Source organism: Protopterus annectens, chromosome 3.part0 (assembly GCF_019279795.1).
Source record: "Protopterus annectens isolate FY-2018-M chromosome 3.part0, PAN1.0, whole genome shotgun sequence".
Classification (NCBI taxonomy): Eukaryota; Metazoa; Chordata; order Ceratodontiformes; family Protopteridae; genus Protopterus; species Protopterus annectens.
In genome coordinates, this window is record NC_056731.1 from 225,885,586 (window position 1) to 225,911,776 (window position 26,191).

Consider the following 26,191-nt stretch of genomic DNA (forward strand, 5'->3'; position numbering starts at 1 on the left):
AAACAGCGATTTTTGTCACAGGGCAAAAAATAGCTGGGCCGGTTTCGGGAGTTCGCCATTTCCTCCACTGTGGTGCGATCTTGGAGTTTGTATATTTAAGTAGAGGGGGTGTGGGGGGCAAAGCCCCCCACATTATATAATGTTTAAGTTTTTTTTTTTTTTTTTGTGGACCAGCGATTTTTTTTCCCTGGGAAAAAAAAATCATTGTTCCCGGTGTTCGAGATTTTAAGCTTTCACTTAAAAATGGTCGATGAATTAGAGTTCGGTTTTCTAAGCATTTGCTAATTCAATATAGACCCTGTCCACCCATCATTCTGACTATGCCAAAAATTTCCTCACACAACTTTAAGCGTTCATGTAAATGTCTTAAGTTCACTTTAATCACTAACTGCAACTGCATTTACAACCATACCTCTCAACCTGCAGACATTCAAAATAGGAGCAAAGCTCCTTGAAAAGTAGTCAAAAATCTGGACATCTAATTAGCATAAAATATGAATACCAAATATGACATAACTCTTCCAGCTTCCAATAGGAATGTGGGATACTACTCAGAAACATGTTTAAAAGTAGAAAGTAACAGAAATTATGGAAAAATTATAAGCATATTATCAGAGGCAGTATAAAATATGTGCACTTTAATGAACTGTACTGCAAAGTTCTACCACACAAAGTTATTTACTTTTACTTTGGAAAGAAGGAGAGATAAGATTTGTATCCTCTTTCTTTAAATTATTGGTGTTACAAGTATGCTGGTCATGTAGTAAGTTTTTCGGAGTACTAGACAGTTTTAAAAGTCATGCGTGATGAGGGGGATTCAGAAAATTGTGTTAAGGGGTAATCAAGCCTGAAAACAGGGACATACCTGCAAAAAGAGCAACATCATGTATAGGTGTAAATCAGGCCTGAAAACAGGAATGCTCCACCCAAACAGGGCCAATTAACAAGTCTGTTTGTCACTTCAGCTCAGCAGTTCTTGTGTTGCCGGTTTCAGAGAGGAATCCTGTATATAACTATTTTGTGAAAGTGATCTGTAGAGAAATGCTTCCTTTCACTTTTTCTCTTCATTCTGTCGGTAAACTATTTATCTCTCCTCTCCCTTCTCTTGTGTTGAAGCAGAGATACAAGTCCCTTATTAGCTGAAAACAGCTGAGATACGACCCCATTATTTAATGGCCCTTATTCTTGTTTTCACACACTCAGTCAGAGACGGCCTTCTTTGGAGATGCTGCCTGGAAACTCTGATGCTGGGCAGCATCATCAATGTCTTACAAAGCTACCAACACTCCTTTCAAGTTAGGTGAGAACACCTCTGCACAGCAGTGCATCACTTGGTTTCCTTGTGCCTTATTAATTTGCTTTATGACTATGATAAGCCATGGGTTCTTCCTTAGAAGTCATCATGTCTGCTTTCATTGAGCCCACTCCTTCCCTTCTCCCACCATTCCTTCCACTGCCTTGCTGCCAGGGTTTTATTGCTTTGTGTCATATGGATGGTTTACGTCCCATTCCTTGTTCGCCTGGCTTCCAGTGCTATGCAAGAACAGAAGGTGCGGTCTGACCAGGCCCCTATAAGAGAGGTGGAACTAACTCTCTTTTTCTTGAGTCTCTACCCCTAAGGATAAACTACTATGCTTGTTGCTGACACTGCCATGTCACTATACTCTAGGGGATCCAGCCTACATGTGATCAAAGCATCTGAACTTTTTCTTTCTCTGTGGCCATCAGTTCTATTCACCCCAGTTGATACGTCAGATAGGGTTGTCCTGGACCAAATGAAGTATTTTGTATTTGTCTGTACTGAACTTCAACTGCCAACTTCTGCTCAGTCAGTAAGCCTTTACAAAACTTTACCTAATTTCTTGCCTGTATCTCCATTGCTACATCTATCTTTGTGTCATCAACAAAGAGCCGGATCCTATTGTCTTTTCCCTCAGATATGTTTGAGCCAAATAAAGTGAAGGATAATGGACTGACCTCTGCAGTAATCTGCTAATCAGTTTACTAATTTCTGACACTGTATTTTCTGGCCTGCAGTTCCCCAGATTTTTCCCTGCTTGCCAGTATACAAGGGTATCACACATGCTACTATATAGTTTTCAGCTATTTCTTTACTAGTCAGAGACCTGTGGAAGATCTCAGTGGATATGCCAGCATATTAGCCAGATTTCTGAAGACTCTTGGATGAGCAAGTCTTGTTATTGAACTTTTTCTTCCCTGAATGTAGCCAGTTCCCTCTCTGCCCCCTCCCTATATATCCTGGAATCAGTCTATTCTTCTCCCCGGTCTATTCTGCTTCACTCCTGGTGAGGCACTCCTTCTTTGCTTTCTCTTGTGAAGGCTGAAACAAGGTATACTTCTGCTTTGTTCCACTTAATGGTAATATCCTTCACATATTGCTCACCATGGCTGGTTTTGCTCCTCCTAACCTCCATTCTGCTATGAGTCCCAAATATTCCTGTTGGTTTTCATGAGCACTTCTGCCAGCCTCCCTTTAACTTTTATCTTTGCTGTCCTCACCGCCTTTGTTGTCCATCTACTAGCTTCTTTTCTCTGTGCCTCATCTACTTCTCTAGCCTCCTTTCCATCTCTTGCATGCTATATACCCTTTGTGTTAATTGTTATTCCCAAATTCCTTTGTAACCACAGCTGCCTTTTCCTCTTTGCCTCTTCCTCATGTCCTTATCCCTAGCCCTGACAACTATAACGGATGCATTCCCACAGCTTTTGACTCACCCAATGTAATCCCAGTCTCTAAAGTCATCATCGATCCACTTCCCCAACACAGCATAACTCACTTGTGCAAAATCCCATTCATTGTGTCTTTTTACACTTACATACACTTTAATCCACACGGTGGCATGGTCACTGTTGGCCAGCGGCTTTTTATTCTTGATAACCATGTTGGCTGCCACAATGGTTAGGATCACATCCAGAATTCTATCAGTCCTGCATCAGTTGGCTGAAACCCTCATAGTACAAGAACTACATCACCAAATGTTCCCTCTGTGCACCAGAGCTTAGTATCTCACTGTCGATTTCTGGCAAGTTCATATCCCCAAGTCATGAGGATTGACCCCTTTGCCCTACTCCACTTCATTCCCACCTCTATTCTGAAATCCTCTACCAGCTTTCTCATCTCTCTGTCTCTACCTTAATTACTAGAGAAATTAGCCTAGGTTCTTACCCTGACAATTCCTTTGTTCCGTTCTTGGCTTACTGTTTTCCTGTTATCTGACCTCACATCTGTTGACTCCTTTTATGACATTTGCTATCTCATCTCCATGTCTTGCTTTTCTGTCATTCTTGAACCATCTATACCCAAACACATTCATTTCCAACTCCCTCTTGTCAATAACTATTACTTCTGTGATACATGCAATGTCCACCCTCCCAAATCACTGCTTGAATAGGCTCTCCTTTCTTTTCATCCACACTCGTGGCATTGCACAGTAGTATTATTCAAACACTCTCTGACCTGCTGTACACAGACTATGTAGCTTTAATGTTAACCAGCTGGTTATAATGATTTGTTTTCTCAGTTTGATACTACTATGTTAAGTGTGTCAGTCTGAATACAGACATATTCCTGCAGGCTGCACCACATTTACTGTCTTATTCATTGGTTGCCTAGCTACTTCTTCTTTCAGCTTTTCCCTGTTAGGGGTTGCTACAGTGGAGCAATGATCTGCAGAACTATTGAAAGTGGAGTTTTAGAGTGTTGAGCTGCCAGTCCAGTGCCCAACCTTCCACAGAAGGCACACACATGCACGCACACACTCACACCTAGGGCCAGTTGACTACATAGTATAAACACTGGGAAATTTAATAGAACTGGATATAAAAGGAATGTGTATAAAACAAAACAGTATTAAAAATGTGAGATAAAGTTAGGATGTGTTGCAACAGTAATGGAGATGAAAAAGAAAGCTATGTGAAAATCAAAAATGTGTGCCAGACATTCAGAGTTTTAACTTGTACTTCCTGCAGTAGAAGTGTCTATTAAACATGACTGGAAAATTTACATTAAATTACTCTTATAGAATCTCTCCTAATAAAGGCCTTTTTCTATGAAGTGTAAAAGCAAAAATAAATGAGTTCAAAGGAATTTTCATGTTTCTGAACAGAAATATAAAAATGAGCAATGCTCATACGTAGTTCTGGTCGGTGCAGTTGAAGTAAACAGATTTGATATATTGAAATCTGAAAATGTTTCTGAGGCAGAAGAAGCAACACTAGAGTAGCATGGTAAAGGGTGGCAAGAAAGACTGAGAATTAATGGACGTAATGCTGAATTAAACCTAGACACATAAGTAGAGTGTAATATTTTGTCTCAAGGTACTTTTAAACACTGGAATTAGAATGTGCCTGAGACAGCTGCATGTACATGCTGTCCAGATAGTGGCATCTTCATGTCAAAACCTGCAATCAGGAGTTAAAAAAAGAATAAAAATGTCAGATTATTTTTCAAATCGTAACACTTAAAGATGTAAAAGCTTTTAATTTTTGAGTCATTTGGAAATCTAGGGGAAGGTCAAACAAAAGGTAAAACCAAAATTTTCATGTAAACTTTCACAGAGTCATAAATACTTTTCAGCTAATATACAGAACAGGATAACTGTGCTTATTTAATCACAGGCTTAATATACTTTCCAGATGGATATCATACAAATAAAACTTAATGCTATGGTAGTGATACATGCTCCAAGAAAAGTACCAGTAACTGCCAAGAGTGGAGAGGATTAGGAAACAAGGGAATGAAAAGTCTTGGTGTCATTACCAAACAATTCAAGCCGAAAAAATGGGCGAATAGTGTGGTCAATTTTGTAAAGACAGGATTTACACTGTATCAATTTAAATGCACTGAATAACAAGAGAGTATCCTTTTCTTCTTAGGTAGAGGAGCTGATCTGAAGAATATCAAGTGTTAATTTTCTGGAGCAAGATGCAAAGCAATATTTTTACCAGATAAAATTAAAACGAACAAACCTCAACTCTGTGTTCCTTTAATATGTTGCTAGGAAGGTATAGATTCAGTTTAGTATTTCTCCAGCTCAAGAAGTAATCCAAAGAGTGGAGGCACAAGTAATTGAAGACTTGCTAGGTGATGTTAACTTAATTGTTTATCTGTTAATGTGAGGGTTAGACAGAAGAACATGACAGAAATTAATACAACTGCCACAAAGAATAGTGTAGCATCATTTCAAGTATAAGAGCACTAAACGTAATCCAGAGAAAAGCTGAACAGTTCATTTATTTGATTTTATTTCCATGTAGTTAAATAAATTGGCCCTACTGGGCAAAGTTCACAGAGAGGAACATGGGAGAAAAGTTAAAAAAAACATTTCAACTATGGTTGTTTTGCTAGGATAGCATAATTATATACAGTAATATAGCAATAACCTACTCCTGGGTGTGGGTAATGCTGGATTTACCCACGGTTGGCGTGGTTTGGTCCCGAGGGCGAAGCCCGAGGGACCAAACAAAGCCAACCGTGGGTAAATACAGCATTACCCACACCCAGAAGTGGGTTATTGCTATTATACCATGACATTATTTAAGAAAAGAAACTATTACTTTTCTTAAATAATGGCATAGTATAATGCCTGTTTACTGCCCTTCCGCAGATGTCTGGCATCCGCGGCAGTTCTGATGTACTGCGCGCCTGCGCAGTACATCAGAGTTGAGCAAAAGCAACGGAGAAAGCAAGATCTCCGTTGCTTTTTGCTATGTTAAATGGGTTTAACTTAGCGAGACAGTTTAAAATAAGCAGCGGAGATGTCCGTTGCTTATTTTAAACTGTCTCACTATGTTAAACCCATTTAACATAGCGAATAAAAAAGCAACGGAGATCTTGCTTTCTCCGTTGCTTTAAAACCTGTCTCGCTATGTTAAATGGGTTTAGCATGCGAGACAGCTAAAATAAGCAACGGAGATCGCCGTTGCTTATTTTAAAGCTGTCTCGCTATGTTAAACCCATTTAACATAGCGAGACAGTGTTTTAAAAGTAGAGTTATACTAATGGAAAAAAGTCCGGGCGACCGGACCTTTTTCCATTAGTATAACTCGATTTACAATGTGTACGCTGGCCAATCAGCGTGCACGTTTTGGGGGGGGTCATGCTATAATACAATATATAGTACAAGAGAAGATAGCATTTAAAAGAATGAAGCATTTGATGTTTCCAGGAGCATCTGTGTTCTCTGATGACAAATCAAGTGGTATGTGGTTGCCTTCAGATCATCAATAACGTAGTACTTGTTAAAGGTTCACATAAAACTAAGTTGAGCATTTTCTAAGCTGAAGTGCCCATATAAAGTTGTCCCTAGACAACTAATACCTGTTAAGTATTGGTAGACAGTTCAAAATCAATGAAATATGGACACCAGACAGCTTGATAATTGTAGCACCACTCTGAGATATCAAAGAAATGGTAGCAGATAACAGCTTGATGTAGCAAAGAAATAGCAAAATGAAGTTACAGACCAGAAATATGCAGGTGGGCATCTCAGATGATAGAACAGTACCTCCCTCAAGCATATACTTAATCTGGAAGCCATTCCTGGCAACATTTGCAATTTTGATACTAAATGCCAGAATAAAACAGGATTATGAAATACATAGTGAAGTATGCCCAGAGGATAAGCTGCAAAAACAGTTTGTTAACTAGTGCAAATGGAAGAAAGCTAAGCAAATATCTTACAATATAATACAAGATGAGCTACTGAAATACCCAGTAAACAAAATAAAAAAAACTTGTTAACAAATAATACAGATATGTATATATATATATATATATATATATATATATATATATATATATATATATGTTCCCCTTTACAAGATTGAATTACTGTAAGCTCGAAATTCACAAGCTCGAGCCCAGAATCTTGAGTTTTCAGTAACTCAAAATTGTAAAGGGAAGCTGTAGCAGTAAAAAAAAAAAAAAAAAAGAATATGCTTACGTGTATGCAGGGCGCTAGGTCCCCCTGCATCATTTCTGCTGTAATATGCGAGTTGTGTGACCGGACTTCAGCAGAGGAATGGACGTTCTCCTGTTGTACGGTTATGCATATAACGCGGAATGGGAGAATTCCCTTTTCTTCATTGAAGTGCGATCTCGGAGTTGGTAGGGTGCGTGTGGGAGGTGCAGGGGGGCTTGCCTCCCTAAGGAAAGTTTTTTTGGGTTGTGTTCCCCTCCAGAATTTCGAATTACTGAAAACTCGACATTCTGGCTTTGAGCTTGTGAATTTCGAGCTTTTAGTAATTTGATCTTCTGAAGAGGAACCATAAATATATTATAGTTAAAAGTTTTAGGTGAGAGAAACTGCTGTTTGAGGTTTTAAGTCTGTTTATGAAATCAATTACTAGAATGAGATTAATCTAATGAGATGAGTCTAAAACCAGAAGCCTGACAGTTATCAGGAAGCATAATAAATAGTTGGTAGTATTTTCCAAAATTTTTTTTATTTTTTTTAAAGTCAGCACTAAAGGATCAAGATAGAGTTTTTTATTCATATATATTAAAATAACTAATTTGAGGTTACAGTCCTTCAGCTCAGCACAAATATGTACAATAACAAGGAATGGTTATTGCAAATAAGCAAAAATGAATACAGTACTGACATGATCTAAAAAGGGAACCTGTCACACCTTCTAGCCAATGAACTAGAAACTGGTAGCAGTGTTAACATGAGCGTCCATCAGAAGATAAAAAAAGATTTTTGCATGACTGCTGGTGTAGAGATGGGGCACAAATCAATGCTCCGGGGAACTGGATTCTATATAAAGTCTTAAGACATAGTAATCCAGGGTGTGAAGGGCTGAATAACTAATGGCCTCTTTACCATTCAGATGGGATATGTCAGAGATGTGCTTGTGGCTTAAGAAAAACAAGCAAACTGAAAAATGTACAGAAGCAGAAACACTTATAGCCTATAAGGTATCACAACATGCCAAGCTGATGAAATCAGGAAGAAATGGAAGTCTGTAGGCTGAGATTAAGATACTGCAAAAGGATATAGTGGACAGTTCTCTCATCACTATCTCAATGGGCTCCTGAAATTAGTCGCTGTATAAGAAGGCAGACAGAGCATATGGCTACTACAACCTTTTTTCTGAACATGTAGATTGTGCAGACCATGAATCATAATCTAGTATTTCCAGTGGTAGTTGAAAAGTATCTGTGTCATTATCTGAGGGTTGGAATCAATGGATTGTAACACACAAAAACTAATAATTTTCAACTATCTTTACAGCTATATTTATATCTACTCCCTAGTGAGTATTACAATTCATATGTACTATGGCTGTTGGCAGAAATCATTCCCTGTAAATATTCTAAATAAATATATATAAACTATTCTCTAAAGGCATTGCTTTGGTATCATTAAGGCCATGGCACTCCTTAAAAAGAAGTCAGATTTTCTCAAATCAGTTTGTTCTGAAATGTACTGTTTGCATCATGATATTTATCTTAAATTACCATAATGTACCTACTGAAGTCTTTGAAACCATAATGTTTGCTTGTACTCCTGTTTTCTTGTATCTCTACTGTATACTTGTGTTTTCTGTTTATTCATTTTGGATAATCGTGCCTTTTTCTGTTTGCTTGTTGCCTGATGGCCTGGGTTATGGCTGAAAACAGACTTTGGAACAATTCACTTACCCAGTTAACAATGTTAAAATAAATAAATAATTGGTAATAAAAAGGTAAAAATGAAGATTAGAAGCATGACCCAGATTTACCAAATGTATATAACTGATAAAAATGTAGTCAAGTAAAAAAAAAAATGAAGGTAAACAGATATATTAAACAAATAGGCATTCTAGGCACTAATAATGTTACTATTATGTAACATGTATCCGGAATATGATGCCATTTAACAAAAGCTCCACTTTGCTTATACTATAGTAAAATAAAATAAAATAAAGTGTTGCTAATGTTGGATAGGGTGCTGTATTGTTTCCAAATAATCAGCCTCTGTGCCCTGCCTTATGGTATTGTAGAAGGTACAAGATGAATGCATGCTGTTTGCAACAAAGCCTGGCTTTTCACTTCAGCTATTCTAAAATGCTTGAATACATGCAGATCTTCACCGTGTGACTCTTTCCTAAACAGAATTGCAATCTAGAATTTAAATCAAGAATATAATGGTTACTAAGTAAACCCAAGTCTGCAAGCAACATTGAATGGATCCTCTGCTTTAATACAACTGCATATTAGGCGTATTGCTCCATTTATTGCTCCAATACATACAATGACCAAGACAATACATTTGGTACTATATACATCAACTAGGAAGGACTCTTCTCGAAATGCGTGGTGTGCATGCCGCTAGCATGGTCCAAAACTCCCTCCCGCCCACAAAAGCATTCTGCCCAGTGTATAAGGACTACAGTGGTACTGACCTCCATGAATCCTGCTCTAATAAAATAAGTGCATCTAGCACAATCTAAAACTCCCTCCTGCCCACGAAAGCATTCTGCCCGGTGTATAAGGACTACAGTGGAGCTGACCTCCCTGAATCCTGCTCTGATTAAATAAGTGCATGTAAGCTCCAGGAACTACTTTTTTTACAAAGCCAGTTGGTTTCCCTATCTGCTCTTTGGATTTTGTAATTAAAATCCTTGTGGTCTCCTGAGCCCTGACAGCATGCACACTCACAGGGAAAACTCCATTTTCCCCACTAGATGGTAGCAACCCCACAAAATTGCTCCCTGACTAGCTAGTACCCATTATATCCTAATAAGAGTAGTTTTGGTACTATCCCTCCTAAAGGGGCACTCTTCCAGGTCTTGCAACCCTTTATTTCACATCTATCTGCTGTAATCATCTTTTACAACCTATTTACCTAATTTAACTACAGACTCTAGCAGTCTTAGCACCACTATCAGTGTTCAACCCTCACCTACACTCACTGATACTTTTTTGGCACTCACCTCTGCTGGGGGGAGGGCACTCCTTTCCAAACTTCCCAGGTCACTCCCCCTGTCCCATCCACAGTCCCCCTTCCCTGTGTACCATCATCCAATCCTAGCCTAGATCCCCTCCCCCTCCCTCCTACCTGCATTACAAATACAGGTTTTAGACCGCAGCATCCTTCCCCAAGGCCATACATGAACTAGGATGGACTCTACTCCCAAGGTGTTGTGTGCACGCCGGTAAGGAGCTCTAAAACTGATTGCTTGATCTGTTAAGCTTGAAAAGTGTCACTACATATGTAATATGCAACCTGTTACAATGTTTGTATTTTTATGATTGCACATGCTATTCTGTAACTGCTCCATTCATGGTTTGTCTGCAAACTGTCTGCCACTTTTAGAAAGGGAATATATTGCTAGCTGCATAGTTTTTGTATTATAAAGTGGATGGAATTGGTTGTTTGTTGAATGAGAGGACAGATTTTGGCTGTTTCACAGATATGCTAATATACTAAGTAATACAAAAGGTCTATGAATGGCTTTTATCCTTATAACTGAAAAACCTACAGTTATCGCTCAAAGGGGTTACCTTACTAATTGCCAAGTCTGATCCTAGAGCAGGGGTAATGGCCACCTAGCCGCTCCATCTTCCTGTCTGCAGCAAGGCATTAGCAACGTTTTTTTAGCATTAACAATATAAACTAAAGGGAAAATACAATAGGGCTTGCAGAGTTTCCTTTGCTAGTTGCCTAATGTTGTTATTAGGTGGGAAATACGGCTCATCCATCCGCAGTAAGGTACCAGGAAAGGCTGTTAGCTATGAAACTATTTGCCTTCTGTAAGTAAATAATGGGTGTATAGGGTTTATACTGCTAGCTGCCAATTGCTGTCATTAGGTGGGAAAAACGGCTTCTCCTTCCACAGTAAGGCATCAAAAACGGCTTTTAGTTCTGGTAATATTAATTTAAGTAAAGGCACAGTAGATTTTTACAGGATTTACATTGCTAGCTGCCTAGTGCTGTTATTAAGTGGGAAAAACAGCTTTACAGTCTGCACTAAGGTATCAGGAACGGCTTTTAAATTTGGAAATATTAACTGTTGCATAGTCATACTAGGGCTTACAAGGTGTACATTGCTAGCTGCCTAGTCTTGTTATTAGGCAGGAAAATGGCTTCACCATTCACAGCAAGACATCAGGAATGGCTGTTAGCTTTGGCGATATTATTTTCTGTAGAGATACAACAGGGCTTATGGGGGTATACATTGCTAGCAGCCTAGTGCTGTTACTAAGTTGAAATAACGGCTTTACAATCTGCAGCAAGATATCTGGAATGGCATTTAACTTTGGTAATATTAGCTACTATATAATTACAACAGGACTTACAGGGTTCACATTGCCAGCTGCCTAATGTTATTAATAGGTGGGAAAACGGCATTTCATTCTGCAGTAAGGCATCTGAAATGGCTTGTATCTTAGGAAATAGTAACTTCTGCAAATATACCAGGGCTTACACTTTCATTAACCTAGAACTGTGTTATGCTACAAACTAGAACTGTGTCATAGGAATGTATTGCGATATGTCTGTCTTTGCAACTGTGAAGTTATGTTACTGATCATACCCTTTGCAACTCTGTACCTAAACCTCCTGCATGCACCATCTCAACTACCTATTTGCTCTTGTTCTGTGCATTTACATCAGCTTCATATACCTTAATCACCACTCTCACTTGCCCACATGTAATTACCCTCACATTCTACACTGTTACCCCACTATGTCTACTCTCTATCTCTAATGCTACCCCTTTTTTTTCTTTCAGCTAGCATGGTCTAAAACTCCCTCCCACCCATGAAAGCATTCTGCCTGGTGTATAAGGACTACAGTGGAACTGACCTCCCTGAATCCTGCTCTAATAAAATAGTGCATATAAGCACCAGCATGCATACTCACAGGGATTACCCCATTTTTCCCACTAGAAGGCAGCAACACCCCAAAATTGCTCCCCAACTAGCTAGTACCCATTATATCCTAATAAGAGTAGTTTTGGTACTACCCCTCCTAAAGGGGCCCTCTTCTAGGTCTAGCAACCCTTTATTTCATATCTATCTGCTGTAATCATCTTTTACAACCTATTTACCTAATTTAACTACAGACTCTAGCAGTCTTAGCACCACTATCAGTGTTCAGCCCTCACCTACACTCAATGATACTTTTTTGGTGCTCACCTCTGCTGGGGGGGTCTGTACCTGCTCCGTTCGCCCTTTGGGCTCACTCTGCTCCCCTACCCTACTCCCAGATATCACCCACCCTCACTGTACCTAAACTTATACCTAACCTTACTCACCTGACTTTCTTCCTTCTCCAATCACTAGCCAGAGCTAATTTATAGCTCCTCCTACTCTAACATCACACCCATACCTGCACTCACTCATCCCTACCTCCACCCCATTATCAAATAACACTACTAAAAGCTTCCAAAGAACCATAATGCAAGTCCTACTACTCTTACTCCTAACTAGCCCTGACATCCCTTTCCTACACTACAGCCATACAAACTAACCTACCCTTAGACACCACCTCATTCCATAGTACACATACCGAAAGACACATCACCTCCCATATATGCTTTACGGTCTGTCCAACATTATTTTCCACAAATATTATGCCACAGACACCAAACACCCATCTACCTACTACTATCAATAGGAAAGCAGTATACATATCACTCTCAAACCTAACCTATGTTATCAAACACATATTTAAACTTAGTAAAAGACTCCTCATAGCTGGTGACATACACCCAAACTCAGGACCCTTCTTTACTAAACTTCCAAATAGAGCTCAATCTGATATCTTAATAATTAATATCAACATAAGAGGTATTTCAAACAAACAAGTAGATCTACATGCTTTTATTTCTCACTACTCCCCTGACATCATAACCATTACCGAAACATGGCTGAAACCACATATCACTAGTGATGAGATTCTACCACCAAGTTACAACATCCTAAAGATAGATAGAACAAATAGGAAGGGTGGTGGAGTTGCAATTCTATTTAAAATGAAATAAACATCCAACCATTTCATACCCCTCTACCATCATTTCAAAAATGCTGAAACCATAGGTTCTATTCTATTAATAAACAATGAGAAAAAAAACATCCTTTGTTGCTACATTCCTCCTAAAAATAACTCCCCAGCCATAGAAGAAATCCTTTAATGGTTGAATCAAATTGCCCTCAGGAAACAATTTTACTAAGGTGACCTCAATACCAACTGTCAAACCTTCAGCTCCAAAAACCCTACCAACAGTATTAACCTCTACAACTTCACACAACTAATTCAAGACCCCACCAGAATAGATAAAAAAAAAAACCATAAACAAACCATTATTGACTGGACACTAGTAAATACCCTCAAACATCACTATCAGGTAGGGTCCCTACCTGACATACTCAGTGACCATCTCCCTACTTTCCTCCTCAGGAAACAAACCAGAATCCCCAAAACCATAACCTATAAAAACATCAGGGATGATCGTAACTTAACCCCAAACTAAACAACATTCTACACCAATGTAACTTGCTCCCTCTAAAAACCCTACACTAGATCAGGCAGTAGAATACTTTAATAATACATTTACCTCAGTTCTAAATTCCATAGCACCTTTAAGAAAGAGAACAATCAAAGCAAACTATGCACCATGTTTAAGTCGGAACACAAGAGACATTCATAAAACCAGAGACAAGACCTGGAAGCAATGAAAACAAGACAACTCTGAACAAACCAAACAAAAGTACAAACAATTAAAACACAAAGTACGAAGAGGTGGATGCTAGGTACTGCCAGACTTAAATTGCAAACAGTCACAGAGATCGGGTCTCCTTTAACACAACTTTATTGGTGTTTTCGGAAACGACTATGCGTTTCCTTCCTCAGAAACAAAGACAAAAACAAAACAGTCACATACAGCCCTTGCTTTAAAAACCTTTTAAAAAAAAAAAGTCATGTGATACTAATTGAATAATACGATGCTTAACCTTAAACCACTAGTCTGCTTAAAGATTCTTTCCAAGCATGTTCTCGTGTCCTGCAATACCTCGCTAGTGGTTGCATATAAATAGAGATTGATTAAAGTTACTATCAATAATATGCGTGTACAATAGTGAATATTATAAAAATTATGAAAATGAATTCAATTTAAATAATTAAAATAATTAAAAAGAATGGTCAAAATATTCAATATTTAATATTTAATACATATCTGACCACCTTTTAAAACCACTTTGCACTGGTATTACTATACAAAACCAGTAAATGATAAACTATACTTCAAATAATAACTTATGAAACTATAATGGGCTCATATTTATGGACCATTATGTTTATGCTGAGAAAGTCCTAAAACATCTAGAGCAGGGCCCATATCAAGAGATCAGTGTCAACGAAGTCAACATAGCTTACAGGAAGATTCAACACATTTTAGAAGATTTGTTCCTGGAAGATTATATAGACACTGATCTGCATAGCTATTTAACTATGACATCACCCAGGTTACCAGCCTTTTTCGGAGTACCAAAAATTCATAAATCCATCCATGACCCACCCCTCAGGCCTATTGTGGATGGCAGAGGATCCATTACGAGCACATGTGCCAAATATGTTGACATCTTGCTTAAGCCATGGCTAGCCAAGGAAAACCATATTTGTAAGGATTCCTGGAGCTTTTTGGATTCTATTAACAAAATCCAATTTGATCCAACTTTGGTGCTCCTCACAGTGGACATAAAAGATTTGTACACTGTGATACCACACAATATAGGCCTAGAGTGGGTAAGGGATTTCCTGTTTACTAGGAAAGTAAATGACAAGATCATTTACCTAGTTGAGACACTTTTGGAGCTCATACTTTAACAATATTTTCAAGTTCGAAGGTTGTACCTACATGCAAAAATCAGGGGTAGCCATGGGTTCGCCTTGTGGGGGGGGCGTACGCAAACTGTGTCTTCGTTCAATGGGAAAATACACTACTATTTCAAAATTCCATGTTTCAAACTCATGTCGCCTGGTACACTAGGTACCAGGACGACATGTTTATACTGTGGAAAGGGCAACTGGAACTTATCCCTAGCTTTATTGAGTCCATTACCATTCTAACTAATTTTCTAGAATTCACATTTAATTTTAGTTATACTGAAATTAGTTTTTTGGACATTCTACTGGAGAAGGATTGCTCGAATATGAGGTTTAAGAGCAACATCTATAGAAAACCAACTTACTCTAATGGTTTTCTGCATTATTCTAGTTGCCACCCGCACCACCAAAAGAAAGCAATTGTTAAAGGGCAGATGGTGTAGGCGCGTCAAGAATGGTAACAGATGACCATGATTTTGAAGTGGAATGCAAAAAGCTATTTGGCATGTTTAGTAATAGGGGTTACCCGTCAAATTTGATAGAGGAAGTCATAGATGAAGTTGAATACAAACGTAGAATGGGCCACTTTAGTCCTATTCTATCCTCTCATTGTGTTGTCAACCAAACTAGCCAGTCAATAAGCAATGATGCAAGTAGGGTTGGATCTAGCCAAACTAACAACCATCTTAGGTTTCTATGTACTTTTTCAACGGATCATCATTTTATAAGGGGAATATTAAGTAAAAATTGGATACTGCTTTCAAATGACAAACATGTTCAGAACATTTGTAGTGGCCCACCGGCTATTACTTTTAGACGGGGGGTTAATTTGAAAACACTTTTGGAAAGTGGTCAATCTAAAACGAGGAGTTCCATTATTGGGATGAGTAAATGCGGCAGCTGTGCACAATGCAAGTATATTAAAGAAGGTAATGTAGCTTTGGTTAACAAAATTCAGTATAAAGTAATGGGTAAACACAATTGCAATACGAAAGCTATAGTGTACGTGGCAACATGCACAGCTTGCCACGCATTTTATATAGGAAAAACGGAGCGCAAATTAAAGCAGCGCATTTATGAACATTACTATGCTATCTCAAAAGGTGACACTAATAATGCACTCGCCTGTCATATTTTAGAATTCCCGAACCATAAGTTTGAATTCATGGTGTTGAAAAAGATAGAGGATGCCCCCTATGTGGGGCCATGGCAAATCTGCTTGGAGATACAAGAATTATGTTGGCAGATAAAAACCGGAGCCACATTCCCCCCTGGCCTCAATGAGCATGTATCCATCACTTGTGTATTAAAAAAGTTAGCATGTAATAGATAAGGAAGTTTTTATTTATAAAATGAGTACTTGAAGAATGCATAAACTCCATTTAGATGAATCCGTCCCATTTTGTGCAAGCTCACCATTTTATTTTATTTTATTTTCATTTTCTTTTTCCTTGCTGATTTTTATATGATTCATTTATTAATTAAGAAGTAACTTTGAGCTTAGATGTATTTTAGAGTCCCCCACTTTATAGTCGGGGTGTCAGTGTAAATTTTTAAAGGGCGCTGTAGGTTGGGTCCTGACACACATTTTTTGGAGGGTGAGGTTTTTTGGGTTTATTATTTTTTTACTTTTTTATAGTTTCATAAGTTACTATTTGAAGTATAGTTTATTATTTACTGGTTTTGTATAGTAATATCAGTGCAAAGAGGTTTTAAAAGGTGGTCAGATATGTATTAAATATTAAATATTGAATATTATGGGCCATTCTTTTTAATTATTTTAATTATTTAAATTGAATTCATTTTCATAATTTTCATAATATTCACTATTGTACACGCATATTATTGATAGTAACTTTAATCAATCTCTATTTATATGTAACCACTAGCGAGGTATTGCAGGACACGAGAACATGCTTAGAAAGAATCTTTAAGCAGACTAGTGGTTTAAGGTTAAGCATCGTATTATTCAATTAGTATCACATGACTTTTTTTTTTAAAAGGTTTTTAAAGCAAGGGCTGTATGTGACTGTTTTGTTTTTGTCTTTGTTTCTGAGGAAGGAAACGCATAGTCGTTTCCGAAAACACCAATAAAGTTGTGTTAAAGGAGACCCGATCTCTGTGACTGTTTGCAATTTAAGTTTGGCAGTACCTAGCTTCCACCTCTTTGTACTTTGTGTTTTAAAAGTACAAACAACTTAGGAACGTAGCCAAAATACAAACCAAACAGGATAAGCAAAACTACTACCTAGGCCTCCAAAATAAACACGCAAACAACCCCCAAAAGTTTTGGCATTCTATCAACTCAGTGCTAAAACCTGGAAAATTGGTACCCCCACCCCCACCTCCCCATATACTAACAGCAAAGATATTGCCTCCCAGCTTAACTCTCACTTCATAAACTTAATCCATAAACTCTATCCAACCAGCTAACAAACACCAATACCTCATGTAACACAACCACTAGAAACACTCCTGACAACACTACCAACCAACCATCCTTCTCCCTCTCTCCAGTCCCTACATGAAAAATAAGAAACCTGCTCCACAAACTAAAACCTACCACACTAGCTGCAGACAGTATACCCACTAACTTCCTAAGAATGACAGCTGACTCTCTTGCATATCCAGTATCAATCCTAATAAACAGGTCCATTCAGGAAACCTATGTAGCACAACTATGGATTATACCTCTTCACAAAGGAGGCAAATCTTATGATTTTTCCAACTGCAGGCCAATAGCTATTCCTTCCCCTATTATCTAAGCTCCTAGAGAAATGCATACGCTCACAAGTTATGCAATTCCTAGATACTAACTAGCTTCTCTCATCCACCCAACATGGTTTCTGCCCTCATCATAGTACAACTTCTGCTCTTCTCTCTTTCACCAGCCTGGTTAATCAACATAGAAACAACAACAACTATGTATCTGCTACCTCCTTAGACCTCTCAAAAGCTTTCAACATGGTCTCACACCCTAAACTACTGGACAGCTTTCATTCTCTATCCTTTACTTCCTTTACCATCTCCTAGTTCAACAGCTACATATCAAACAGACAACAATCTGTCCAATGGAATTATATATAATAATACAACAGAAGAAAGAAACTGTTGCAAAAAAGAGTAAAATCCCATGATTGGAGGAACTCCGTGGTCAGCCTCAGTAAGATGCTGAAATCCTTCATAAAATCCTCCAAAGCTAGTTATGAAAACAAAATTGCCACTGATTCTAAAGACAACCACAAAGCATTCTATAGCTATGTCAAGAATCTCAATGGCAACACTAAGATCTGCTCTGAGTTACAGCACAATGGCACTAAATATACAGAACCAACTGATATTGCCAACATCCTGGCAGATAGGTTCAGTGCTAACTTTACCCCTCTCTCATCCCCTAAAGGGCCCATCTCTATACTGAAAGAATGCAAAGTTCCTGTAATCACGGCTGCACAGGTAAAAAATACACTCTACAAAGCCAAGAACACAGCATCCATGGGAACCTGACAACATCCCAGGCTGCGTTCTACATGAACTACAGAATTAACTGGCACCCCACCAAAGTACCATGTTCAATCATAGCCTCACCTCAGGCTTTGTGCCCACTGAATGGCACACAGCAACGGTTATTCCACTTCACAAAGGGGGAGCCACCACGGACCCTGGGAACTACCGCTCCATTAGCCTGACGAGCCTGGTCTGCAAGGCTATGGAACGTATCAAAGCAGCAAAGATTTCAATAGCAAATTCCCACCTTATCTTCACCCTACTTTATGCCTCTCCAATATATACCAACCTAAGGCAATGCGATCTAAACAAGCTAGAGATCTGCTACAACAAAATCGCCAAATTCACCACAGGGGCATCCTACCATAGTCACCACTGTCTCTCACTTGCTGAACTGGGCTGGCTTGAACTCCCTCACCTCCTTCAATGGTATCAACTCTCACTCACCCACAAACTGGTAAACCATCCACTAAATGTACCATCCCTCCAGAATCTACTCTAACCCTATCGCACCACCAGACCACTAAGACCCAGCAACAAAAATCACTTGCAGATCACTAAAGCCAATAACTCTGCTGGTGAAGCACTATTCTCTTGCACCATAGCCACATTATGGAACTCCCTCCCACCCACAATTACCTCCGTACCATCATGCACCCACTTCAAAACTTTACTAAAAACGCACCTAAAAACATACTGGCTATGCCTTTGCAACTCCCATTCTAATATCACCCACCCCTTCCAACCACTACCTTTCTTTCCAATCCACTAACTAACTTGATTATAGCAAGCTCAGATGCTCATAAGCCTAGTACTTATTATAAAGCAGGAACTTCTTATTGTAACATTTATTAATGACGGTTATGTACTTCACAGATAAAGATTCTAGTTGTCTAATGATGTACTATGTTCTTCATCTGTAAATATGTTGTAAGTAATTGCTATGTTAAATTGTTAATCGCTATGTAATCCAATGTAACTACTGTCTGTTTATTTTAACTGTGGAGCTTTTCTCCCCGGGCCTCTGCTGAAAATGGACCTACGTCCAGTCGAACACTCCCAGTCAACAAATGCAAATAAATAAATAAATAAATAACAAAATAAATAAATAAATCATCATGGAACTTAAAAACAATAACATTGGTAATCTCCAAACTCTGGACCCTACCCCGTTCGGGTTTGTAAAAGGTAGATCATGTCTCCTAAACCTGATAGACTTCTTTGAAGTGGTCACCAAAGCTGTAGATGAGGGTAAGGTGGTTCACACAGCTTATCTAGATCTCGCTAAGGCTTTCAACACCATCCCCCACTCTGAAATTATAAATAAACTAACTAAACTAGGTATAAATCCCTATGTCACAAGATGGGTTGCCAACTGGCTCACTGACAGAACCCACACTGTGAAAGTAGCAGACTCTAAATCCAACTTCAGTCCAGTGACAAGTGGAGTACAACAGGGTTCAGTCCTAGGTCCTCTCCTGTTTGGTATCTACTTCTCTGAAGTGCAGGCTAACACAGAAGGTCTTTGGCTAACAAAATTCCCAGATGACTGCAAACTAGGAGCCATAATCAAAACTCCTAATGATGTGGACATCCTACAAAAGGGCCTCCCTGAGCAGATGCCTGTTGTCAAAGCCATGGCCTCAAGCACAATGCCAAAAAGTGCATTGTCATCCCTTTTGGTAAAAACTCTGTACCCATGAACTACCACATAGGCGGTAGTCTATTGAACACTGAAAGTGTGATAAGAGACCTTGGGACACAGGTGGACAGTAGTCTCTCCTTTGATAATCACATTGCCACAGTAGTCAGGAAATCCTTCTACGTGGCACACCTCATCACAAAAGGTTTCTCATCCAGGAAAAAAGATGTCATTTTTCCCCCAATACTCATCACTCATTAGACCCATTATAGAGTACAATGCCCCTTTTGGTATGTACCTCACAAGACATCTATAACAACTGGAAAGGCCACAGAAATACCTCACAAAGAGGATTACCGACCTCAAACAGATGCCCTATGCAGACCGACTCAAAAAACTCCAGCTTTACTCTATCACATATCATCTACTCAGAGGTGATCTCTGCCTAACATACAAAGCTATGTCAAACCCAGAGCTGTTGGATATGCTCCACGTAAAGAAATCCCAATCCCTCTGAGCTACATGCTCTAGGGGCCTAAACCTTGTCACCACAATAAACAGAACATGTTGGAGAGATAGATTCCTGTCCCAGAGACTTCCCATACTCTGGAACAAACTACCTATCTATATCAAACAAAGCTCCTCATTAGCACTCTTCAAGAAAAATCTTGATGATTGGATGGGAGATAGGAAATTCACCCCGGGGATCACTTCTGTGGCTCTGCTTGATAGGGGCACAGGAAAATAATTTTCTTGGGTGGCAAAAGCCAGGGTACCGTTTGACTAGGCTTATATAGGCCCTAGGGCCAATAGCCTAGTACCTACCTATGAACCTATGAATAATGAGCTATCCCCTCCTCTCCCCAACTCAATAGGGGTACCTCAAGGATTTATACTTGGCCCACTACTTTTCACGATTTTTACAAACATTCTATATACCTCCTCTACCTCACTAATTCAGTATGCAGATGATTCCACTCTCATCTGTGCAGCCCCATCTGTCAATACCCTTCAACAACTAGCCCAGGAATCTTTCTCTGCTACTAAAAATTGGATCACTGACATCCAACTTATACTTAATCCTAACAAAACCAAACTTCTGCTGTTCTCACCTAATAAAACTAAATCTTCCACCTCCACTTTCTCTATCTCATCTAGGAATCATCTCTCCATCTACTCACACAAAACTCCTAGGAGTTGAAATAGACAACAACTTAGCATTTGATCTTCACAAGGCACAAACCATTCTAAAGGTTCATAAGAAAATGGGAACCCAATACAGGCACAAAAACTCTCTCACAGAAAAAGCATGCATCACTCTAGCTCAAACACACCTCCTATCGACACTTACTTATGCAGCACCTATGCTAACCCACACTATAAATTCAGATCTGGGTAAGTTAGAAGCGTGCTACAAAAAATAGCTAAATTTTCCAACAATTCCCCCTTTAGAACTCATCACTGCCAAGTACTAAAAGAAATTCAATGGCTTGAATTTCCTAACTTACTATCTTACCAACAACTCACCTACGTCTTTAACATCAGAAACCAGCCAGACAAAACTCCAGCCCTCAGTCATCTAATAACCTCCCACTCCAATCACCCCCTGCGCTCTTCCAATAAACCCCTCCTCAGTGTTACTACTGTAACAACACTGCAGGAAAAGCCCTTAATTCCCACATCATAGCCAAAAAATGGAACAATCTCCCCACCAATATAACCTCCATAACAACAAATACAAACTTCAAAAAAATTACTCAAATCTCATCTCAGGACAACTTGGATTTACCCATGTATCACATGACAATCCCTATACCTTTGTTCTATCTTCTGTCAATCTACTCCAGTCTAAACATCACACTATATCTATGCACATTGAAACACTGACTCTTAACATATATTATATTGTTCTTTCTGCTCCCTTCCATACATACTTACTAAATCTGTAAGCAGTTCTTACTATCTTTATGAAACTATCTCAAACTGTAACTTTTGTCCTGCAAGACCTGGTAACTACTGGAAACCAAACTCTGAATATATCTGTCTAAACTCTTTCACTGAACCCTTGTAAATATTTCTCAAAACTGTATCTTGGTCCTGCACTGCAAGTTTAACTATAGTTAACAAAGTAAAGAATAACTCTACTTGTAAATACATTTTGCGCTATTACCTGTTTTGTATGTGTATCTCCAATTGTATAAATGTATGTATATCTCTAATTGTATAAATGTCTTCTTAATTGTGGAACTTTTCTCCCCGGGCCTCCACTGAAAATGGACCTGGTCCAGCTGGATTTTCCTGGTTAACAAATATAAAAAATAAATAAATAAATAAATAAATAAATCATTGTGAATGTCTCCTCACAATTAATCCACTTTCTTGAAACAGCACTTGACAGACTTTGTTGCTTCTAACATCACTAGTTAAGTTGTGATAAGACATACTGCCCGACAAGTAAAGCCATTAAAGTCTCAACTTTTCTGTTTATTATTTATTTATTTAACATCTGTTGACCGGGAAAGTTCAACTAGGACAGAGTGTATTTTTCAGTGAAGACCTGGGGAGAAACATTCCAAATGCATGTCTTTGGAATGTAGGAGGAAACCAGAGTACCTGGAAGAAACATAGGCAAATGCAGGGAGGACATGCAGATGCCACACAGAAGGCACCCCAGCCAAGAATCGAACAGGAGAACCTCTTGCTGTGAGGTGAGAATTTTAATCCTTGCTCCACTGCGCCACCCAGTTTATAATCTGCTATTCAGTAATATTCTATAATGCCAGTCAAATTCCCCAAGCAGTTTTACATCATGAAAAAAGGATGACTTTACTAAATTGTCTGAAGAGGCTATCATCTAGAAAGACTAAGAAACTGCTACTGTGCTAACAATGGCTAAAAAACAGTTATGAAAGGTCATTTCAGTCATTCATACACATATTACTATGGACTAGAAGAGTATAGATAGCAAATCAGAAAAGGAATGCAATTTCTCTCATCCCTAGACTCCAGATTGTTCTGGCATCTAAGTCCAAGGAAGTCATTTTTCCACAGTATTCGGCATTCATCAGACATATCATCGAGTACAATGCTCCGTTTTGTATCTACCTAACCAGGCATATCCAACAATTGGAACGTCCACAGAAATTCCTCACTAAAAGAATACAGGACATAAGTAAAATGTCCTATGCAGACCGCCTCAAGGCCCTATCCCTGTATTTTGCCTCCTACAGGCTTTTGAGGGGAGATCTATGCCTGGCATGGTTCATCTTCCAGGCCCATGCTTACACCTATGAAAGGTATCAGTCAGAAATTTGGGATGCATGGCTAGGCTTAAAAAGGCCCTTGTGGTCATTAGCCTAGTAAACTCCTATGAACCTATGAAGACAGAAAACACCATGTTGACAAAAGTACAAAATGAAAATAGCTATATGCACTTAACAAGAAGCAAAACACTTTTCAAATGGAATTAGTCTAATTTAATAATCAATTTTTTTTATTATAATTGTAAGGATCACAGAATGTCAGTGTTGAAAAAGGAATGAATCACTCTAGGGAAAAATGAAAGATACATTTTTTTGAAAATGTAAAGAAGTCATTTGCTTTGGAATGCTAAAAATGCAGTTACCTGGGTTTTGAATTTATGGTTAATACCAATAGCTTAAAGAAACTGGTTCCTAGTACTGCATGTGTGGTTTTTTTTCTAAATAAAAAGACAACTATCTTACCTGTAAGGACCATCTAAGCTGTCACTGTACTTTTTATAAAACGTTTCTTCACGAGTCAAGGAGACAAGAGTTCTTATATTTTCTACTGCTTCTGTTGAAATCTGGTAAAGAGATATACACAAATAACCAGTGTTAACAATGACAGTTCAGTAGTGGGACTTATGCTTCATGTTTGCTTGTCATTAGATCTTAACATGGGAGGTATCTTATTACATAGCTTGGCGACATTAGCTAGAATTATAAATATGATAGCCTTCTAAATTCATGAGCCATTAAAAGCAAATCAAATAACAATTCACAACTGTTTACACTGTAAATGACACTGAATCAAGATATACATTTTGCAACTTTATGGCAATTTATGGAGCAGATGAAGTTGTCAGTCATTATTATAGCAATAACCCACGCCTGGGTGTGGGTAATGCTAAATTTACCCACAGTTGGCGTGGTTTGGTCCCGAGGCGGCCGAGGACCAAACAGCCAACCGTGGTAAATTTAGCATTACCCACACCCAGAAGTGGGTTATTGCTATTATACCATGACATTATTTAAGAAAAGAAACTGTTACTTTTCTTAAATAATGGCATAGTATAATGCCTGTTTACTGCCCTTCCGCAGATGTCTGGCATCGCGCGGGTTCTGATGTACTGCGCGCCTGCGCGGTACATCAGAGTTGAGCAAAAGCAACGGAGAAAGCAAGATCTCCGTTGGGTTTTTTTTAGTGTCGCGCTATGTTAAATGAGTTTAACATGGCGAGACAGTAAAAAAAAAGCAACGGACATCTCCGTTGCTTATTTTAAAACTGTCTCGCTATGTTAAACTCATTTAACATAGCGAGACACTAAAAAGCAACGGGATCTTGCTTTCTCCGTTGCTTTTTAAACACTTCCTCGCTATGTTAAATGGGTTTAACGTAGCAAGACAGCTTTAAAATAAGCAATGGAGATCTCCGTTGCTTATTTTAAAGCTGTCTCGCTATGTTAAACCCATTTAACATAGCGAGACAGTGTTTAAAAAGCAGTTATACTAATGGAAAAAAGTCCGGGCGACCGGACCTTTTTCCATTAGTATAACTCGATTTACAACGGGCACGCTGGCCAATCAGCGTGCACGTTTTGGGGGGATCATGGTATAATAATGTATCTTGTGTGTCTGAAGCACATTTAGAAAAAAAATGTTGGATGACAGCATTTGCATCTCAACAGAAGTATTGCTGGTATAATAAATATATGAAGACTATGGCAAATTTTAAAAGTGGATTTACCTATTGATTTTAAATCTTCTTTGAGATTGCCTACTGTTGCTTTTATTTTTGACTTATTTATATAAATTTATTTTGTTTACTCAAACATCCAACAGATTTGATGCCCAAAAAGTGAAGCAACAAGACAGGTAAATAATTACTTCGATTTAACATGCCAAAGTTCTCCAAGATGGTCTACAAATATGTACACCTGGTGCACTGATCGTGCCTTCATCTTTCATAGGTTAGTACTAAGCTAACTGCCCTTGTGAGCCATTTTAAGCCTAGCCAGTTATCCCTTGTGGGGCTCAAACCCTGCACCTTGTATTTGTAAGGCAAACACCTTAACCATTAGGCCACTCTCCCAACCACTAAACACAGTATTATGAGATATTGGAAAAAGGATATAATTTCTGATTACAAAATGAAAGGTCAGAACATAAAAAGGACACCATTATTAAAAGTCTAGGGACAATAATATAGAGCAACTTCAACTCTGACAAATACATCTTTCCCACAGTGAAAATGAATTTATTCTTCAGCCCTTCTAATTGAAAGGATATGAGTAGTCAGTCAAGGGAGCCCCCCCCCCCACACCTCTTCATTCGTCACTGATTTGACCTGGCCATTAGTGAATGTTGTTGTCTTTCGGCTTTTCCCGGTTAGGGGTCACCACAGCGGAACTCCAGTCCACTAATGATTGGCAGTAGATTTTCACGAACGCCGAGGTGCCAGCTCGACATCCAACCTTCAACGAAGGCACGGCCATTTATCCATGTCTTTCGAACGTCCATCCAACCATGGGGAGGACATGCAGATACCTGGCCATTAGTGAATACAGTGCTGAATTTTGTAGCATTCAAACAAGCCATCTGGAACAACTTGAAAAAGTACAAGCTAGCAGAACAGATACAGGAACGGTCAATGTACTTTATTTCTTACAGGTTACTTACGGGTGCTCTCTGCCTTGTCTATAAGGTAGGAGCTATGGCTGAATCATTTCATGTTAACATATGAAATATATTGCTGGGGGAACTAACAGTACATCTGAACACAATGTTAAAAGGAAAATATAAATAATAAGATATTATGCAGACACATTACATAATGCTTGCAAGTTTATGAAATAAACTTTTTCCTGTCAGAAGTCAGTCATTAATTTTCTTCACATAATCTTGATACACAAATACACACACATTACGTACACCAGTCATGCTTTATGAAAGCCAATAGGTCA

The 26,191-nt window shown here is 38.7% G+C and overlaps 1 protein-coding gene across 1 annotated transcript in view; it reads right to left on the reverse strand.

Moving 5' to 3' along the window:
* LOC122796318 (ATP-dependent translocase ABCB1-like) overlaps nucleotides 1–26,191 on the reverse strand; it is a 329,590-nt gene that overhangs the window by 45,542 nt on the left and 257,857 nt on the right. Inside the window, exon 23 of the mRNA XM_044064705.1 lies at nucleotides 23,712–23,812. Coding sequence (XP_043920640.1) covers nucleotides 23,712–23,812 — 101 coding nt within the window. The remainder of the gene's footprint in view (nucleotides 1–23,711; nucleotides 23,813–26,191) is intronic.